Source organism: Choristoneura fumiferana, chromosome 8 (assembly GCF_025370935.1).
Source record: "Choristoneura fumiferana chromosome 8, NRCan_CFum_1, whole genome shotgun sequence".
NCBI lineage: Eukaryota > Metazoa > Arthropoda > Insecta > Lepidoptera > Tortricidae > Choristoneura > Choristoneura fumiferana.
Genome location: NC_133479.1, coordinates 3,146,240 through 3,164,748, shown reverse-complemented (window position 1 = coordinate 3,164,748; position 18,509 = coordinate 3,146,240). Strand labels below are relative to the sequence as shown.

Genomic DNA, 18,509 nt, shown 5'->3' with positions numbered 1-18,509 from the left:
ACAACGCCACACGAACGAACATTATTTTGATTTTACTCTATTCTTTTCGAATTTGAACCTCGTTGACTGGTAAGTGTTATTTTAGTGCTGTCCTACGCTATAAATTGCGAATCTAAATTTAATACATCAATTAATTAATCAAAATTATTTTGGTCAATAAATATAAGATGAGCAAAAGAAACTGGGGGAGGGGGGGGGGTCGAAGTTTGTATCGTACAGTCGTACAGTTCCTCTCACTCTCATATTAAATAATATTTGCGTCGACGGGAAGGCCAGATAATGAAGTTCGAATTTTACACTTCGTAGTAAGTAGGACATCTATATAAACGTTTTTGTTTTACCACACAGCGTGCGCGTGCGCAGACGTGCATAGTGCATACAAAAATATAATTCGATAGTGGTGAAGTGAAAATCTGTGTTTCTAGAAAACTACGGCTCAAAATAAGTTTGCGCAGAGTTGATAGGATTTTACAGATACATAAAAACATGTCTTCAACATCAGACAATATGAATATAACGAAAAAACAAAACCATACATTATCTTATCAAACATTCAAGCAAACATTGGATAACCCACACCCAGTTCGGGGTTTCCCCGCAATTTGTTTTTAGCGCACGCGGCCGACGTGGCGGCGCGGCGCGGCGTCGCGTATCGCGTTCCATCGAGCAGTTACTATGAAACTCGAAACTCAAAGTTCGTGTTGTGCGGTACTTCTGACACTTATACAATTTAATACAAGAGCGAGAGGGACAGTACGAAACGAACTTCAAGTTTCGAGTTTCGTAATAGCCCTGCAGTTGTTATTATTATTATGGAATGGCCCATCTCCATCTCACTATGATCCATACAACCGAAAGAGCTAGCATGAAGCAAAGAAAGCAAAATCGGTGTTATAATTTTCATAGCATCTCTCGTTCGTTCTTATGGCATAGGGTTGCCGTTAAATGAAGTTTGTTGCCAAATTGGCTATTTATCGACGTCATATGACGTAAGATTGCTGACTTACGAAATTATACATTTACGCTTTATGACACAAAAATACAAAATCTTACAATTACAATCTGTCGGTCACTTTTATGTGCAATTTTTTCACTCTGCCTATCCCCAAAAAATGCTACTAAATTATGAATTGATTCTTATACATAATCCAAGCCATGGTGGCCTAGTGGTGTGACCTATCGCCTCTCAAGCAGAGGATCGTGGGTTCAAACCCCAGCTCTGAGTTTTTCGAAATTTATGTGCGAAATTACTTATTATGAATTTGAAATTTACCACGAGCTTTACGGTGAAGGAAAATATCGTGAGGAAACCTGCATAACCTGCGAAGCAATTCAATGGTGTGTGTGAAGTTCCCAATCCGCACTGGGCCGCTTGGGAATTACACCCAAGCCCTATCATTCTGAGGGGAGGCCTGTGCCCAGCAGTGGGACATATATGGCTGGAATGATGATACATACAATATCCCACTAATATTATAAAATGTGTAATTTTGTAAGTCTGTTTGTTTGTTACCTTATCACGTCTAAGCCGCTGAACCGATTTAGATGAAATACGGTTAGTTTCGAGTCCTGGGAAAGGACATAGGACAGTTTTTATCCTCGAAAATTTTATAATTCCTGCGGGATAGCAATAAACGAATTCTACGCGGACGAAGTCGCGGGCAAAAGCTAGCAAATCCACGACGCTATGATCGCCCTTAAGTCACAGTATATACCGTGTGTGGCCTGTAACACGGGCAAATAATTAAAACGTAGATCGTACTCGTCAAACTGAACAACATTAGTTCAGCAACTTTTAAAAAATAATTAGTTTTTTCATTTTTATTTTATTACACTTTAAAGTTTATTCGAAGAAGCAATGTAAAGCAAAATGTTTGATTATTGTAAGTAGCGTGACAGGCGACGTCAGCTGGGTCTAGGATGGCGTACATTTAATTTACGATTAAGTTTGTTAGAAAAAAAAACAAAAGTTAAGTTTTGATTTCAATTAAGTGGGATCATGATGATCCAATTACCGGTGATCTATAGAGCCTCTGTTGTTAATATTATTCCCGGTTCTGGGCCACACATATACTGTGCTGAAGTTTAGGAGTATAGGATAGCCTTTTAAAAAAACGCACGTTAACTGATTCAGTCATATTATTTATGTGCTTTGAGTGTCGTTAGGTTTCTAGTAAAATTTATTTGATCTAAATTAAAAAACGAAGTCTGGCAACTGATAATGTCAACAATGGCCTTCGGTCGGGTTGGTTCGGATTCTTTCGGCTGCACTATTTCTAATTATGTTTCGTTTCGTTCGGCTCGGCCGGCCCGGCGGTCGGCGGTATACATAACAAATAACAAACGTGGCTTACATACAGCATTCACTTCACTTCACTGTACATCGTGGCGTGCGTGGGGTGGGGTGTGAATTGAATCTTTTTTCTTTCTTTCTTTGGAACAAAGTGCACCTGCGACCTGCACAAACCACAGTAGTGGTGTCACGTAAATTGCGTATTTTTCTTTGACAGTCAGAAAAGTAATTAAAGCGTAATCAATTTGTGATTAATATCTCAAGTAGCTTGAGTGCACGAAGAATTGAACATCAAAACATTTGTTGTGGTGAGTATTTTAGTAGGTACACAAGCAAAACAAAAAAGTAATACTTCGCTAGGCAGGCTGTGTGAAAATGAAATGTTTATTGAGTTGATGAGTGTGAATGAGAATAAATCGATTTGACTGAACGACGTAAGTATTTTTAGCTTCGAATCGAAACTTCTCAACATTTTCACTCCTCAAAAAGCGATCAGTTATTATTTAGTTATTTATTGCACTGTTGAGAAGAAAGTAGAAATGCTGAAAACCGGACTTGAACCGGAATCTTGGGTTTTTACGGCAAGCTAATTTTGATGCGGAATTGCGGACACGGTTGCAGTTGGGTCACGTTTGGGTTTTTCGTCTCACTCGGTATTTACGCGTGTGAGATATATTTGCTGAGTATGTGTTTGTGTTGTTAATCTCTGATATCTTTAACGACAACGACAACAAAAACATTGGCACTTCATAATATTTGACCTAAGTTATCTGACGACAACAAAAGACGACGACGACGTAATTGCCTCATCAATATGCTTGTTTAAAGAAAAATTCAACAAACCTGTTGTTAAATAAAACCTCTTTTTTAGTATGATAGTTACTGGATGGTCCTTATGACAATTATGTGTTTTTTTATGAAATAAAGAAAAAAACTGCTTTAAAATGTATGTGGTTTTGGTAATTTTCATAAAATATATTAAGACACAATGTTTACTTACAATATACCTTTTATTTTACAGACACCAAGATGGCTGAGGCCCAGCCGAAAGACTCGCTTTACCCTGACCAAGCGCCTCCTCCATACATCACCACACAGTCAGGAATCAACAATTCTGTAAGTCACCTTTGAACTTTAGACATTTTACTTCCCTATATATTTGTTTTATGGTCTTCCCATTAAGAACAATTTAAATACACCATAACTCAAACATATTAATAAATTAACCATAATAGATTAATATCTTAAGTTAATGCTTGCTTGGGTATCTATGGTATATTTGAAAATTACTCCACTAATCCGAAAATGTTAACAGTCTAAGCCAATTTAATTGTCAAATTATAGAGAATTAAGTACTTAAAATACTTTTGCATCATGTCTACACAGTGTTGTTTACATTTCCATTTGTGTACACATGTCAATCTTATCAATTATTTTTATTATAAATCAATTGTATCAAGTGACAGGGCAGTGTTTGTGTTTTTAACTCTACAATATTCGATTAAAAATGCTAATAAAATGACATAGGTACAGTACAGCTTAAGTTCAACAGAGAAATCTTGTGAAATTGTTACATAACTTACATACATAGGTATTTATGCTCATCAAATTCTTGGGTGGGGTCATGCCAAGGGACTAGGTATTATTTAAGGTGTTTACAATCTTTAAGTAAGGTATTTTACTCCTTAAGCTGTTAAAAAACATGAAAATATTTCTCATTGACATGTTTCTTCTAAACATGTTTCTCAAAAAAGCCAAAGACAATTATTTTCCAATTGTTAGAGAAATTGTACTGTAAATACTGCAATTATTAGAGTTATTGTATTTACTGCTCTTAGGCCAGGCAAATAGCTCATAGTGATGATGGCAGTCAGGGTCTAAGGTTCTGCAATTTTATTTTAATTCATATCTTCTCCAAAAAATCATGATTTAACTTAAAAAAAATCACTGAGCCAAGCTCGTTCTCCCAGGTACTTAATTATAATAAGTAGAACATTCGTAAATGTAAAGTATTATTCTGTCTGCAACATGCATTATTCTCAATGTAAATAATTTAATTCTTGTCCTGTTTTTCAAACTGATGTGCAGTCGAGGGTACTGAATCACAAACCAAGGTGCCTTTGTGCTACTAATGTCATGTTGACATCCCATACATTTTCCAAAGAAATCATAGTGAAATTGACTATGTAAAGGTTCACTCTGGTATGTTATGTGATTCAGTTTCCTCAACTAAATTCAGTTTCCACACAATAACATGAAAAATATCTGACAACTGACAGTTTAGAAACAGTGTTGCGTCAGATATTTATACAATATGCTTTGTTGTGTCAGATATTGGTCTGGTGAACCTAGGAACTGACAAAAATATGGCAAAATATGGTCAACTGATGTTTGTTTTGTGATTAGGAACTTGAAGATTGTCTAGATACCATTATTATGTGCTAAAAGGGAAAACAATTTTGTTTCCAGGACACTGTAATCTGCTTCCCGGAGGTGATAGTAAATGATGCAAATGGAACCGAGCCACTTGTGAAAAACTTCTCCTTTGATGACAAGCAGATTAGACAAGGGTTCATCAGAAAGGTAAGTTAATTAAGATATACCTAATCCACAATCTTTTGACTTGGTCCTCTGCTGGCTCTGCTGCCAACTTGCTTCTGCTTGAGCTTTGGTAGTGTAAGAATAATAGTAGATTATTGTCGTGGCCTACAAGTAGGCAATTGCTGGCTGAGTATGAGAATTAAAGAGACGAGCTTGCGAGTCCGTTTAACTAATATGAAGCCAGTAATTGCTATTCCAGGCGAGACTAATATAAAGCTTTTCTCAAAAATGGTGAAGGAAAGAAACTAAATTAGAATAAACCTTTTCTCAACAAAATATATTATGATTATGACATTTAATTTTATTCCAATAAAATTTTTATGCTTTCCCGCCTTTTTATCATTAAAAAAACAGCAGATGTATATTTTCCCACCGAAAAAACCACAAGCTGTTTCAGATCCAATAAAAAGTCTGCAGTTCCAACAAAATAACTGATAGCATCCATTTGAGTTGGCTCTATACGACTTGTGCCAACATTTCCATGGCCGTTTTCACTTTTTAAAGTTAGAGACTCAACAATAATAAATTATTGTCGAGCTAGCGCGCCTGCAAGCTTTTTAACCTTTTAATTTCTCGCTGACCATAAACTATGCACTTAGCCTTCTTATATGTAAGGAATAATGAGACTTTTACGGATTTTTTTGAGAAATAGTAGATTGATAACCAATGGTGGAAAGTGACCCATTTCACCTGAGATATTTCTGGCGCTCGAACGAAGTGAGAGCGCCAATAGTTCGAGGGGAAATGGGTAATTTCACCCGAGTTATACACTTTACTTTTCATTTCGACTGTGAGGAAAGTAAAATACTTAGTACAAAAAAAATAGAATAATAATAAATTGAATTTCAGTATTTAGTATTCACTAAATTTAATTTACTTATATCCAACCTGCAACGGTACCTTTTCGTCCTGGCCACTTGCCACGGCCGAGGCCGACTATAAAAAAAATCGAGTTGGTCACGACCAAGGAGCTTATATACCTACAAAACTGGAGGTTGAACGCCGAACGAAGAAGTTTGACCTTTATTACTTATTTATATATGCCACCTATTTCTTTCACATTTCACGAATGACTTCCATCTCTTTCCTAACTAAAGAAAGAGATGGAATATGTTCGTGACGTAATAAAGATCAAATTTCTTGTTTCAAACGGAGGTTCGGCGTTCAACCTCCAGTGTTGTATATAAGCTCCTTGGTCATGACGTGCATCTAGATGGCCATGCCGAAACGTGAAAAAAAAATTTCATTGACGTAACTCAATTATCTTGGACTCCGTGGCTAATCGAAGAATTAGAAAAAAAATACTTTCCACCCTAGAGATGAAAACGCAATTTTCCACCCGGCTATCTACCCATGAAAATTAAACTTTCCGAACAGGAGAGATGAAAAATAAATTGTTGTTCATAGAGCCGTAATAAAGTGCCTGAGTTAACAATCGAGCTTTGCGTGTCTTTCGAGTTTTTTACAAGATTACAACGTGAGTTAGTCCCCCACAAAGACTTATGACTTGGCCCTATACTACGAAGTGCAAAATCCGAACTTTGTTTCTTGCCGTCCTGCTGACACTTATTATCTAAGAGCGAGAGGGACGGAACGATACGAACTTCGAGTTTCGTAGTAGCGCCCCTGATAAAGGAGTCGCACGGTGCGAGCGGCATAGGACCGTCCATCATGGTCTTTGGGGTCTTAGTTTCCGCTGACGATGTTTGTTTGCAGGTGTACTCCATCATACTGGTCCAGCTCCTCATCACAGCAGGAGTGATCGCGTGGTTCATGAATGACTACAAACTGCAGGCGACCGTGGAAAACAACATGCCCGTGTTTTTGTAAGTGATTGTATATATTTTTTAATCTAACACAGACGCTTAACACAAACAGAGAAACACTTCAGAGAACTGAGACAATGAGGGCTATCGCGTGTGAATTCGCCACTAGAGGCGCTTGTGTAGCGTGAGGTCTCCGAAATGTCAAATCTCATAGTTTTTTGGGTGAGCTACGCGAGTTTATTTATAATTAGAATAAATTTGTGAATATTTTGCAATATCTGAAATTAATTATAGCAAATATGCGTTCCGGGACAATGAATGTCTGTGTTTTGAGACAGTTTTGTCTTTCGGAAACCTTTGTCCTCCCTTTTTTCCGAACAAAACGGGGACTATGCAACACTGTGGCATGCTCGATATTTTTATGGTACGGTTTTAAGGTGTATTAAATATGATTTTAATCTAAACTTTGTTTTCACGCCCGTAATAACAGACTTTGAAAACCATACTTAAAAACCTCACGCTACAGTGCGCCATCTAGTGAGACAAAAAACGATAGCCCTCATTACTTTGCTCACCCGCGACCTTATGATAGCTATGTTTATGCAGGAAATGTGTGTTCATGCAGTTCTTGCACACTGTAATATCACACACGGCTATCACCACCACCACACTACAATGACTCAACGTTTCATAATCAACCAGAGCTCATCTTAGCAACACAACCATTCACCATGCTACCAGGTTTTCTGGTAACACTTCAGAAACTTTATTACTTTTTTGCAAGCTTTTATCAACTTTGCCCTATTTGTTGCTGTTCAGTCAAATCTTGCAAGTTCATTTTGAACCGCTTCCAGTAGTTAAATACAATTACTGCAGAGACCAGTAAGTAAGCCATCCTGGACGAGTAGAAGATACAAAATATACAAAACGGCCAATATATACTCAGCGGCACAAAATTTGGCCCACCCTTCATACAAAATTCCGATTGTCTCTACATTTGAGGGCCAGATTTTTTCCGCTCAGTATATTACAGCTTTCTAGTACTAACAGTCACTGAGCTTAGCCGTGGACAGACAGACATGGCGATACTATAAGGGTTCCTAGTTGACAACGGAACCCTAAAAATGATACGTGGCCAGGATGGCGATTACTGGGCGAAGCTTGTATAGTGCTTTTCTCAAATACGATGATGATGGTGATAATCAGCGGCGACCTCAAGGGGTGGCGAACAGGGAAATCGCCCGGGGCCTCGCGCAACAACCCAAGCAAATTTAAAAAAAAAACCGGCCAAGAGCGTGTCGGAAACGCCCAAAATAGGGTTCCGTAGCCATTACGAAAAAATTAAGTAATATTTTTCTAAGGATCTCGTATTTTATGCGGAATCTTCCAAGTTTAGGTAAATTTTATACCTTAGGCTGCTATTTACTTTTAAACTACTAATAACTCTCAAGCAAACTTAGCCGTTAAATTTTTCCTTGAAAGTTTGATATACTTACTACCCATCCTGAATTTTTTCAAATTTTTCGACCACCGGTTTAGATTTTAGAGGGGGGGGGCGCTCGATTTTAATGAAAATTTGCACTTTAAAGTTGAATATTTCGCAAACAAATCACTCAATCGAAAAATCGTTTGAGCAACCCCCTAATAGTTTTTAAAGACTTATCAAACGATACCCCACACTATAGGGTTGGATCAGAAAAAAAAACACACCCACTTTACGTCTATGGGAGGTACCCAAAAAAAATTTTTTTTTGAATTTTTAATTCTACCATTTTGTCGGCATAGTTTACTTATATATCCGTGCAAAATTACAGCTTTCTAGCATTGATAGTCCCTGGGCAAAGCCGCGGACGGACAGACAGACAGACATGGCGAAACTATAAGGGTTCCTTTTTTGCCATTGGCTCCGGAACCCTAGAAAGTGTAGATTTTTAAATTATATTTTCGCATCACATACTTTTCACGAAGGACAACGGGCCTCGCAAAGACAAAAAACCAATCTTAACTTCATTTGATTTGTAGCCCCCCCCCCCCCTTAAAATTAACGGATATCAAAAATAACATGGTGTATAAATATTTATTTAGAACTTGTCTGTTGCAGCGGTGTGACACTGACAGTGTATTTCTCCACGGCATTCTGTGTGATCTGCTTCGAAGGCCCGCGACGGCGCGTCCCCTACAACTACATATTCCTTCTGCTATTCACGCTGTCACTTGCCGCCATGGTCGGGTTAATTACCACATCCTTTGAATTCCAAGAGGTGAGACTCGTACTGCTATAGGTGGTGCCACGAGTGTTGAAGTGAATGATTACACAGCTACATGAACTGATGCACAAAAAGAGAATGAATGAAATTAATTAGTAAAGCAAAATCCTGCCGTCATTACATTACATGACATGTTCTTTTGTGTGCGTGACCTCAAAAGTGACCTTAAAAGTCGCTTAACTAATTTCGTTCAGTTGGAAGAGTACGATCTATATTTTAATTATTTGTCCCACCCGGTATATCCATACTAATATTATAAATGCGGAAGTGTGTGTGTTTGTATGTTTGTCCGTCCTTCACGTCGAAACGGAGCGACAGATCGACGTGATTTTTGGCATAGAGATAGTTTAAGGGCTAGAGAGTGACATAGGCGACTTTTTATCCCGGAAAAATGCGCAGTCCCCGAGGGAACAGCGCGTGATAACCGAATTCCACGCGGACGAAGCCGCGGGCAAAAGCTAGTAGTATATTATGTGTGTGTAAGTACAGTCACTTGCATTAATAACTACTTACCACAGCAGAGCGTGCAAAAATATCTGACACGACACCGGCTCTAAAAATAGAGTAGTAACAGATTGATTGACTGAAGACTGAATTGGGAAAAAAATATATATGTACTAGATGAAAACCCGGCTTCGCTCGGGTAAAATGTAGACTCATAGTAATATGTTTGAAAAAAATTTTTTGCCAGTGTAAAGACTGTCGTACCTATCGAAAAATCTGACGTATACTCCCAGCCTTAATATATCACAAACGTACTTTCACAGCTAACCTACGAATCGGTATTTCACTGGTAGATATTTCTCCTAAATCTTATTTGCCCAAATAACTATGACGTCTCTGTCTCATAATCAAAGAAATTAGACCTAAAGGGCCCATATACGGTACGATTCGTCTGTACGATCGATCTGATGAAAATCGACGAATCGTACCGTATGTGGAGGCCTTAAGAGGTCACAATGGAGAACGAAATACGAACCTGTGACACGTGATGACGTGACACTAACGCCACTTTGACATGTTTACTTCGCAATGCCATATACCTAGTAATTTATTCAAGTTTATATGAAAATACTCGATATCCGAATTTTCCGCTACAAGTTGTCGACTCGGATTGACTAATTTTTTACGCTCTTCAATTTGATGTGCATTTCGTTCGAGTCTACCGTACCCCTTGACGAAATTATTAATATAGATTATGATTTAAGTATTTTGTATGTTTGCATCTGAATAAAGAGGCTTAATAAATAAATTAATTAATTAGTTTTAGAATAATTTAACAAAATGACATGTAATAATGATATTACCAATAAAAGAGTATGAGTATGAGTATAATGGCTGTTACTTCCAGGTCATGATAGCGGGGGGCATCACGTTCGCGATCGTCGTGGCGCTGACGATCTTCGCGTTCCAGACCAAGCTGGACTTTACTCTGCTGAGCGGCTCGCTGCTCTGCGTTCTCCTGGTGTTCACTCTCTTCGGTAAGCCAATAAAGAGCACACTGTAGTTTTTGATTCCCACGGGATAGGGATGAAATCTTGAAATTACATCCGCTAGGTACAGTCATGAAATCTGGCATAATATATTAGCCGTGGTGGCCGAGTGGTTTGACCTATGGCCTCTCAAGCAGAGGTTTGTGGGTTCAAACCCCGGCTCGCACCTCTTGAGTTTTTCGAAATTCATGTGCGGAATTACATTTGAAATTTACCACGAGCTTTACGGTGAAGGAAAAACATCGTGAGGAAACCTGCACAAACCCGCGAAGCAATTCAACGGTGTGTGTGAAGTTCCCAATCCGCACTGGGCCCGCGTGGGAACTAGTGTCCAAGCCCTCTCATTCTGAGAGGAGGCCTGTGCCCTGCAGTGGGACATATATAGGCTGTGATGATGAATTCATTTATAAAATTGTCTGACTGATGGTTTTCCTAGTTCTTAATTGATATTTCATTTTTAACTTGGTACAGGCACCAGCATCTGCCACAGCGGAGTGTGCAGAAATATCTGACACGTCCTTCCGGCCCTAGAAATAGAGTCGTATCAGATATTTATGCACGCTTGTTGTGTCAGATATTGGTGCTGGTGACTGTACCATCTCTGGGAAAAAAGTACACCAAGTTACACGCAATATGATCGGTAATTGCGATAGCTTTGACGTCAGTTGGCTCGGCGGTTTGAAATCTAGACTTACTAGGTAGGTATCTTTTTTATTAATAGATTTATTTACTTAATAATAGTTTGTTTTATTTGTAACTAAAAATTGAGCCGACTACAGAAAAACATGAAAATATTTTTCTACCAGTCTGAAGTTGGTCGGTGCCTCAGCACGAGCCAGCTTTTTTGCGGTCGGTTAAAAATAGAAATTTGCCCTCTCCTCGCCTAGGTACTTAATGATCAATTGCCAATTAATTATTCCAGGTTTCGCGATGATCTTCTCTCCGTTCCCCAAGCTCCGCCTAGTATACACCGCCGTCGGCGTCCTCATAATGTGCGTGTACCTCGTCTACGATACTCAGCTAATGATCGGCGGCAAGCACCGCTACGCCATATCCCCTGAGGAGTACGTGTTCGCCGCACTCAACATCTATCTAGACATAATGTATATCTTCATAAGGATTCTGCGGCTCATGCGTTAAGTAGAAAGTGTGGTTCTCTGCCTTTTCCCAACTCACGTTTACCAAATTTTTCATTTGCCAACTCAGGATTTTCTCTAACTATATTGTTTTCGGAACTTTCATCAAACAAACCTAACCTATTGTGTTCTATAATAGTAGATTTAGAGCTGCTCTCATAGCCACCGCATCAAAGCCAGCATATGCAATGTTACAATTAATCCAACTGATCATCCCTTCATCATCAAGTAGCCTCTTCCCCCATTCCTTAATGCAATTGTCAGATAGAGTTCCAAGCCCATCAAGGAATTCTCCAAACGCTTTAGAATCCTCATCTGCAGGCCTATCTATTGTAATGGTTGATGGATCCTCTGTCATCTCAGATTCTTCTCCGCGTTTAGGCATTTTAGATGTTGGCTTTATCAAATCGGTTGAAGAAGATGATTCTAAGGACTCAGAAACTGACGTGTCTGAGTCTTTATTTGATTCCTTCCTTCTTCTTTGTCTCTGAGATAATTTCCTGGACCTTCTAGATGTTACAGAAGAACTTCTAGAATTATCTGACATAGAACCCCTAATACCCTATGTGTACGCAAATAGGCTAGTGATATTATTTGTTAATTCAATATTTTAGAGCCGTCTTTGTGTCCCGTTTTTTTGTTCAACAAAGGACTAAAGCAAGCCATAATCACACGAGATGCTCGGGTGGCTATAGTTCGAGTGGCATTATGGTTGTTTCGTCTCGCGTTAAACACTCTACTTTTCACTTTGAATGCGAGGAAAAAAACATTTTTTGTTCAAAATTACAATATTACTTTTTAAAGGCCATCTGTTCAAAATTCAAATAGCAAAAAAAATTGTTTCGCGGTTTATTCTTTTCTTTTATTGTTTATGAAGTGACGCTTTAAAAGCTTGCATATTGAGCCAACAGTTTCAAAATTGAAAACTATTTTAAAACTAATTGGACTGTGTATAATAAAATGATTCCTTAATGTGATTGAATAGATTCATATTCTTAATCCTTAATTGTGTTTCACGAAATTAAATCGGGTTTTTTTAAATTATTTTTGCACAGTTGCCATTTTGAGGTTATTTCCACACCTAAAAATCCTCCATTCACAAACACCGTTGAGGCGTCGCGTGTCCTTGGCTCCGATGTGTCCTTTTTCTCGGACACGTGCCGGGTTCTTGTGGCCTCGGCCACATCATTTGCTATGTTGGCCAGGGTCTCCAAACTTACTTCCCTTGACGCTATTAGAACTGCCCGTACTGTTGTCGGCAACCGGTTCTGCCACATAATTCTCAATGTGTCTTCGGGGAAATTGTCCTTGGCCAAATTCCTCATCTGCTGGAGTAATTGGGAGGGTTTTTGGTCACCTAAATCCATTTCCCTCAGCAGTTTCTCGATCTGTCTGTTTTTTGAGTCCTCTAGCATATTCAATAGCTTGTTTATACTTGTTGTCAACAACTCAGTCAACCTCAATATGATTTCTTTGGGCAGCTTGGACACCACCATGTCGAATTTTGCGTCGTCGCCTGCCCGCTGTGGTGTTAGTACGGCCTCCGCGCGTATGAACCAGACCCTTGGTTGGTCTGCCCAAAAATCCGGAATGCGGCTTGCTTGAGGATGTATCTGTGGCTGCTCTTGTTGTGACTGGTCTTGAGGTGGCTGTCCTTGTGCTGTTTTTACAGGTGCTGCGGCTCCATTTTGCGCCATTTCCTTGACTCCGTCTCTTAATTTTTTTTTATCTTTAATAATCACGTCGGGGTCACCAATGTTGGGTTCCTCTTCCACTGGGATTCTTCAAGGAAAGATTGACTTAATACACTTGATTTATTGATCACTATGTCTAGTTACATCGACGTACAGTTGGGAACTAAACTAAAGCTTGCGGCGTGCTCCCACCGCCGCGTCCCCGGTTCCAGGAACGTTAGCGCTGCGTCAGCTCATATTCTAGTGCACTCGCACTCGTATATGAGCTGATGTGGCAATGTGCCTATACCGTGTTGGCTGTTTAAGGGTTTTCAACGTAAATTTTAAAAAATCACTTTAATCCCTAGAGAATAAAAAGGAGCTTTAGTCCCGATATGCAGAGACTAAAGTAACATTTTAAGAGCAGAGAGGTGAAAAAGCATAAGTATATACACTAAGAAAAATTTTTGGTTACGGAGAAAATTGGGAATTGGGAAATGAAACATTTGGCAAACAATAATTCTGCGAAAAGGCAGAACCCGAGAAAGTGTTTTCCGAAGCTTGGTACGGTGAAGGCGACATATTTTTGGTTGCTGATAAACTTAAGCATACATTTGTAACAGATCACCGAGCATTCGTCGTTTCTATATTAATTTGTCGAACTGAACAACAAGCAGCCAAATATGACGAACATTCTGGGGAATGCTCGCCTCAAATGCTCGTCAAAAATGACATTAATCGCGATGATGTCGGACAGATGCTCGTATTACTAAATCGCTCTTGATTGTTTTGTTAGCTTTTACCTTTAATGTAATCTAACATTCGCTAAAATTCTCATTATAGAAGGGAATGCTCAAGTTAAGCAGCATCTTAAGGTGAATAAGTGACTCGTGACTACAACAAAGCAGCTCTCTATTTTGTATACGTAAAATTATATTCTCTTCGTTTAGCTCAGGGATCACCAATTGGTTTCTTCGGGGGTCCGGTTTTTAAAGTAAAAATACCATCGCGGTCCGTTTCTACTTGAGTTAAGAGCGTTTATTCCTGCTGAGCTGATAACGTTGCATTTTTGTTAGTTTTTCTCGATTATTCCATAAAAATAATAATGTTGTCTGATAGAACACTTCTTAATATATAAGTTAATGTGTCTACTCCAATAATTATTCGTTATAGACTTTTATTTTCTTTAAAAACCGGTCATAAACATTAATTCGTTTTTAAGGAATATAAAAGTCTATCACGAATAATTATTGGAGTAAACACAATAACTTATATATTGGATTCGCGCTGTCATCGTTCATCCACCATTACCTCTCATATTTCGTTTTCTAGAATTTTTTTTCCGTACAACGGCAAAAACTACTAGACACTGGCAAAATTGTCCTCCAATGGACAGAGCCATATTTTTTTAAAGGAATAACAACAACTTATATATTAAGAAGTGTTCTATCAGAAAACATTATTAATTTTCATTCAGTTTTTATGGAATAATCGAGAAAAACTAACAAAAATGCAACGTTGCCAGCTCAGCAGGAATAAACGCTCTTAAATAAATAAGCAAATGTTATTTACAAAAAGTAACAAGCATTTTTTTAACATATCAATGTGAATTATTAAACAGTCCGCACAAAATAGGCTAGCGGTCCGGATCCACAATTTAGAAATTGTTTTGCATTTATAAATTACCCGCAAAAGTAGTAAGGGGATTAATTGTTTTTAATTACATGTCAGTTTTGATGATAACAGCTGAAACGTGTTCTTGTCTATTTTTTCTTATGCTTAAGTTTTAAAAATGTCCTATGACTTAATTGAATTAGAGATTTTGTGGCGTTTATTTTATGTTAAGGGACTAATGTTTGTCCATTAATTACGGGGAATGATTTTGACCATTTTTAAACCCGAGGTGGGATTTTATTTGATCTTTTTTACTTCGAATTATATTATAATGTTTTAGTATTTTAATGTAAAAACACTTTTTTTACTACCTTGGTAAAAAAACTTTAATATTTGCCGAGACTCAATGAGATCCTCTCTTAAACACATGTATATGGTCGTCCCTATATGTTACTCCTATGTTTCTCATTTTAGTTCATGAAATAAAATCTCAAAAGGTGCGTTCGTAACTTTATAAAATCTCAATGTTTTAGATATATTTAAATACATGTTTTTAGTCTTAAGATATTGTGATTATCGTATTGATTATTGGAAATTTGTGAAAATCTTATCCAGTTTTAGACTGAAAATGCTGGGTAGTATTTTCTCGTTGAGAAGAAGAACAAATTATGATTGGTTATTTGGAGTCTTTTTGTATTTTTTATTTCAACTCCAAATTTGTTACTTTTACGGGTATCCCGTGAAACCATATCGAAAATACAAACTGAGACATGGATGCACAGAAAAACCAGAAAAAGAGACCAGCGCTGGGAATCGAACCCAGGTCCTCAGCAATCCGTGCTGCGTGCTATAACCCCTACACCACCGCTGGACAGGAATTAAGACACGAATTTTTCCTATGCATACATATCTCAGGTTGCTTATTTCTACTACGCTACTTATGCAGCAGCACTAGCGACATCTATGTTTTCGCTCTCATCGAGAGACGTCACATTCTATCGGAACCAACCGCTCACCCAGACAAGAGATGTCGCTACTAAGCAATCAAATTATGATTGGTTATTTGGAGTCTTTTTGTATTTTTTATTTCAACTCCAAATTTGTTACTTTTACGGGTTATCCCGTGAAACCATATCGAAAATACAAAACTGAGACATGGATGCACAGAAAAACCAGAAAAAGAGACCAGCGCTGGGAATCGAACCAGGTCCTCAGCAATCCGTGCTGCGTGCTATAACCCCTACACCACCGTGGACAGGAATTAAGACACGAATTTTTCCTATGCATACATATCTCAGGTTGCTTATTTCTAACTACGCTACTTATGCAGCAGCACTAGCGACATCTATGTTTTCGCTCTCATCGAGAGACGTCACATTCTATCGGAACCAACCGCTCACCCAGACAAGAGATGTCGCTACTAAGCAATCAAATTATGATTGGTTATTTGGAGTCTTTTTGTATTTTTTATTTCAACTCCAAATTTGTTACTTTTACGGGTATCCCGTGAAACCATATCGAAAATACAAAGAAGAACAAAGAAGAATAGAAGAACAAAGTCAGTTTTTGTTGTACAAGTCAATAATTGTTAGGTAATAACTGTAAGTAAACCGCCGTAAGCTTGACTTGCAGTACAACCTCACAAGAAACGCTCCACTGTCTCATAATCATCATCATGTTAGCCGAAAGAAGTCCACTGCTGGACGTAGGCATTCCCCAAGGCTCTCCACTCTTGTGCTTTCCGCACTCTCCACTATTTTGAAAAAAAAAAACACGTCACGATCCAAAAAAATAACTTCTTATCTAAGGATGTTGCAGTTATTATTTACGTATTGGCAATTGATTACCCATTAATTAATAACTATACGAGTACACTCTTTGTTAAGTTGTTAATTTCTTGTGTAGTTTCAAAAGTAAATTTATTTACTATGCAAGGCCAAGTGGACGTCCATAGTCTATGGTTATACATGACATACTGAGATAAGGTTGTGTGGTGTATCGCAGGCCGAGCTTATATATTCAAATTTCCCGAAATCGAGCACTGGAGATTTTACCATCGACAGTGAATGGGTTAATTAACCAATGTTATATGTAATTTCAAAAGAAGTTTAATATGATAAATGCGGCTCGGACTATTTCTGTTATGAATTAGTTTATTACCGTTTGAATTGTAAAATCACAAATTAGTGTGAAAGTATGCGGAAAAAATTCCTATTTAGGCATTACTTAGAATTTAAGTGTTTAAATGTCGTCAGTTCTATTAATTAACCTACCTACTTTTATTATCCAAGTGATAGTTGAAAAAAGTTATCTATCAAACAGGGTTTGGTAGAAATGAACATGTCGAGCTAAGCTCGGTAGACGTGAGTTATCCGTTACAATATCATTTAATATGAGTGAGTCTCACGGTAGTTTCATGTTCAGAAATGAAAAGTATTAAAGTTATAAAGAGTGGAGTTTTTAACTTTATACAAAATTAGTGTTCCTACTTCAGTGACGACTTGACAATATAATCAATTTAGTTTTTTCAATGATCCTGATTAAACTTTAAACTTTAGATTTTCTTCGTTAAAATTAATTTACGAATTCAAAATCGGTTCGTACAATCTTTATTTCTCATTAAAAACAATTTGTCACTTGCATGAAAAACTTAATAAAAAACAAGGTAAATGCAATAAATTGTGCATTATTATTATGCATTGTAATCATATAATGCTTTAAACTGAGCTAGGGACACTAATGAAAAATAAAATAGTGAGATCAATCTCTTTCAATAGTCTTGTGCCAAGAAACAATTACATAATTAGACATATGTAGATAGTGATTTTGGGGCATACATAAATTTGTTACAATTTGGGGGGATCTCTAGTAGTGTAGCATATTACTCCAACAAAAATAATGCTCTACGATATATTCAGTGTTAATGAGCGGGGAGTCAAAGAATTTTAATTTTTTTATTATAAATAAATTACTTACTATTACTTGAAAAGATTGGAATTTTTATATTTGAAGACTGAAGTGGTAGAGAGAAATGTTAAAAAAAAAATAGGTACTTACTTTTTTTATACGAAATCTCATATATTTTCGATTTTTTAGTCATTAAGTCCTACTTAGGTTTAATATTTTGTATCGTCTGATGTTACTCAAAATATGTAGCTTTGTGATAGTTTAAGAATTAAAAATGAAAGTACCCATATTTTCTATATGAATAAAATACTTACCATAAATATATATTTTTTTATTTCCTTAGTATCACTACAATAAGTCTAATTTAAATACTAGACCTCACTGAATCATGACGACATATATTTTGTTAAATTTACTTCGACATATCTCATATAAACCAACCAGGACCATATATTTTATATCGTAGTGAACACGTGTGTCGTCCGGCGGCGCCTGGCCGGATAAACTGATGGTTCGTGATTTGCTTATTTTATTATATACTGAGCGCCAAAAAATTTGGCCCTCAAATGTAATTTTTTAAGTAGAGTGGGCCAAATTTTGTGCCGCTGAGTATAGATCTATCAGTCTCGTTCACAGGGTAGGGTCACATTAGCAAAAGACACTTACTGAAAGGAAATGACCCATAAAAATTGGTTATGACCGGTTAATTTTTCTTTCGTCGAAGGAAAATAGAGAAAATTAAAATTAACAAACAGTAAG

The 18,509-nt window shown here is 37.4% G+C and overlaps 2 protein-coding genes across 2 annotated transcripts; one reads left to right on the top strand and one right to left on the bottom strand.

The window, feature by feature from the left end:
- Positions 1 to 2,293: 2,293 nt before the first annotated feature.
- Positions 2,294 to 12,244, top strand: LOC141430137 (protein lifeguard 2-like). Its single transcript, XM_074090695.1, has 7 exons — positions 2,294 to 2,601; positions 3,315 to 3,409; positions 4,763 to 4,876; positions 6,611 to 6,720; positions 8,762 to 8,921; positions 10,279 to 10,408; positions 11,343 to 12,244. The coding sequence occupies exons 2-7, from the start codon at positions 3,323 to 3,325 to the stop codon at positions 11,558 to 11,560; spliced, it is 819 nt and encodes a 272-aa protein (XP_073946796.1). The 5' UTR covers positions 2,294 to 2,601; positions 3,315 to 3,322; the 3' UTR covers positions 11,561 to 12,244.
- Positions 12,245 to 12,342: 98 nt separating this feature from the next.
- LOC141430138 (uncharacterized) lies at positions 12,343 to 13,253 on the bottom strand. Its single transcript, XM_074090696.1, has one exon. It carries the CDS (start codon positions 13,251 to 13,253, stop codon positions 12,570 to 12,572), a length of 684 nt encoding a protein of 227 aa, XP_073946797.1. The 3' UTR covers positions 12,343 to 12,569.
- Between the last annotated feature and the right edge of the window lie 5,256 nt (positions 13,254 to 18,509).

What these genes read in the sequence shown, in the direction of transcription:
- LOC141430137 (XM_074090695.1), top strand. Translation starts at nt 3,323, where the DNA reads ATGGCTGAGGCCCAGCCGAAAGACTCGCTTTACCCTGACCAAGCGCCT. An exon ending in GACAAGGGTTCATCAGAAAG is followed by an intron (nt 4,877 to 6,610) that starts GTAAGTTAATTA and finishes GTTTGTTTGCAG; the next exon opens with GTGTACTCCATCATACTGGT. An exon ending in CATCCTTTGAATTCCAAGAG is followed by an intron (nt 8,922 to 10,278) that starts GTGAGACTCGTA and finishes TGTTACTTCCAG; the next exon opens with GTCATGATAGCGGGGGGCAT.
- LOC141430138 (XM_074090696.1), bottom strand. Translation starts at nt 13,253, where the DNA reads ATGGCGCAAAATGGAGCCGCAGCACCTGTAAAAACAGCACAAGGACAG.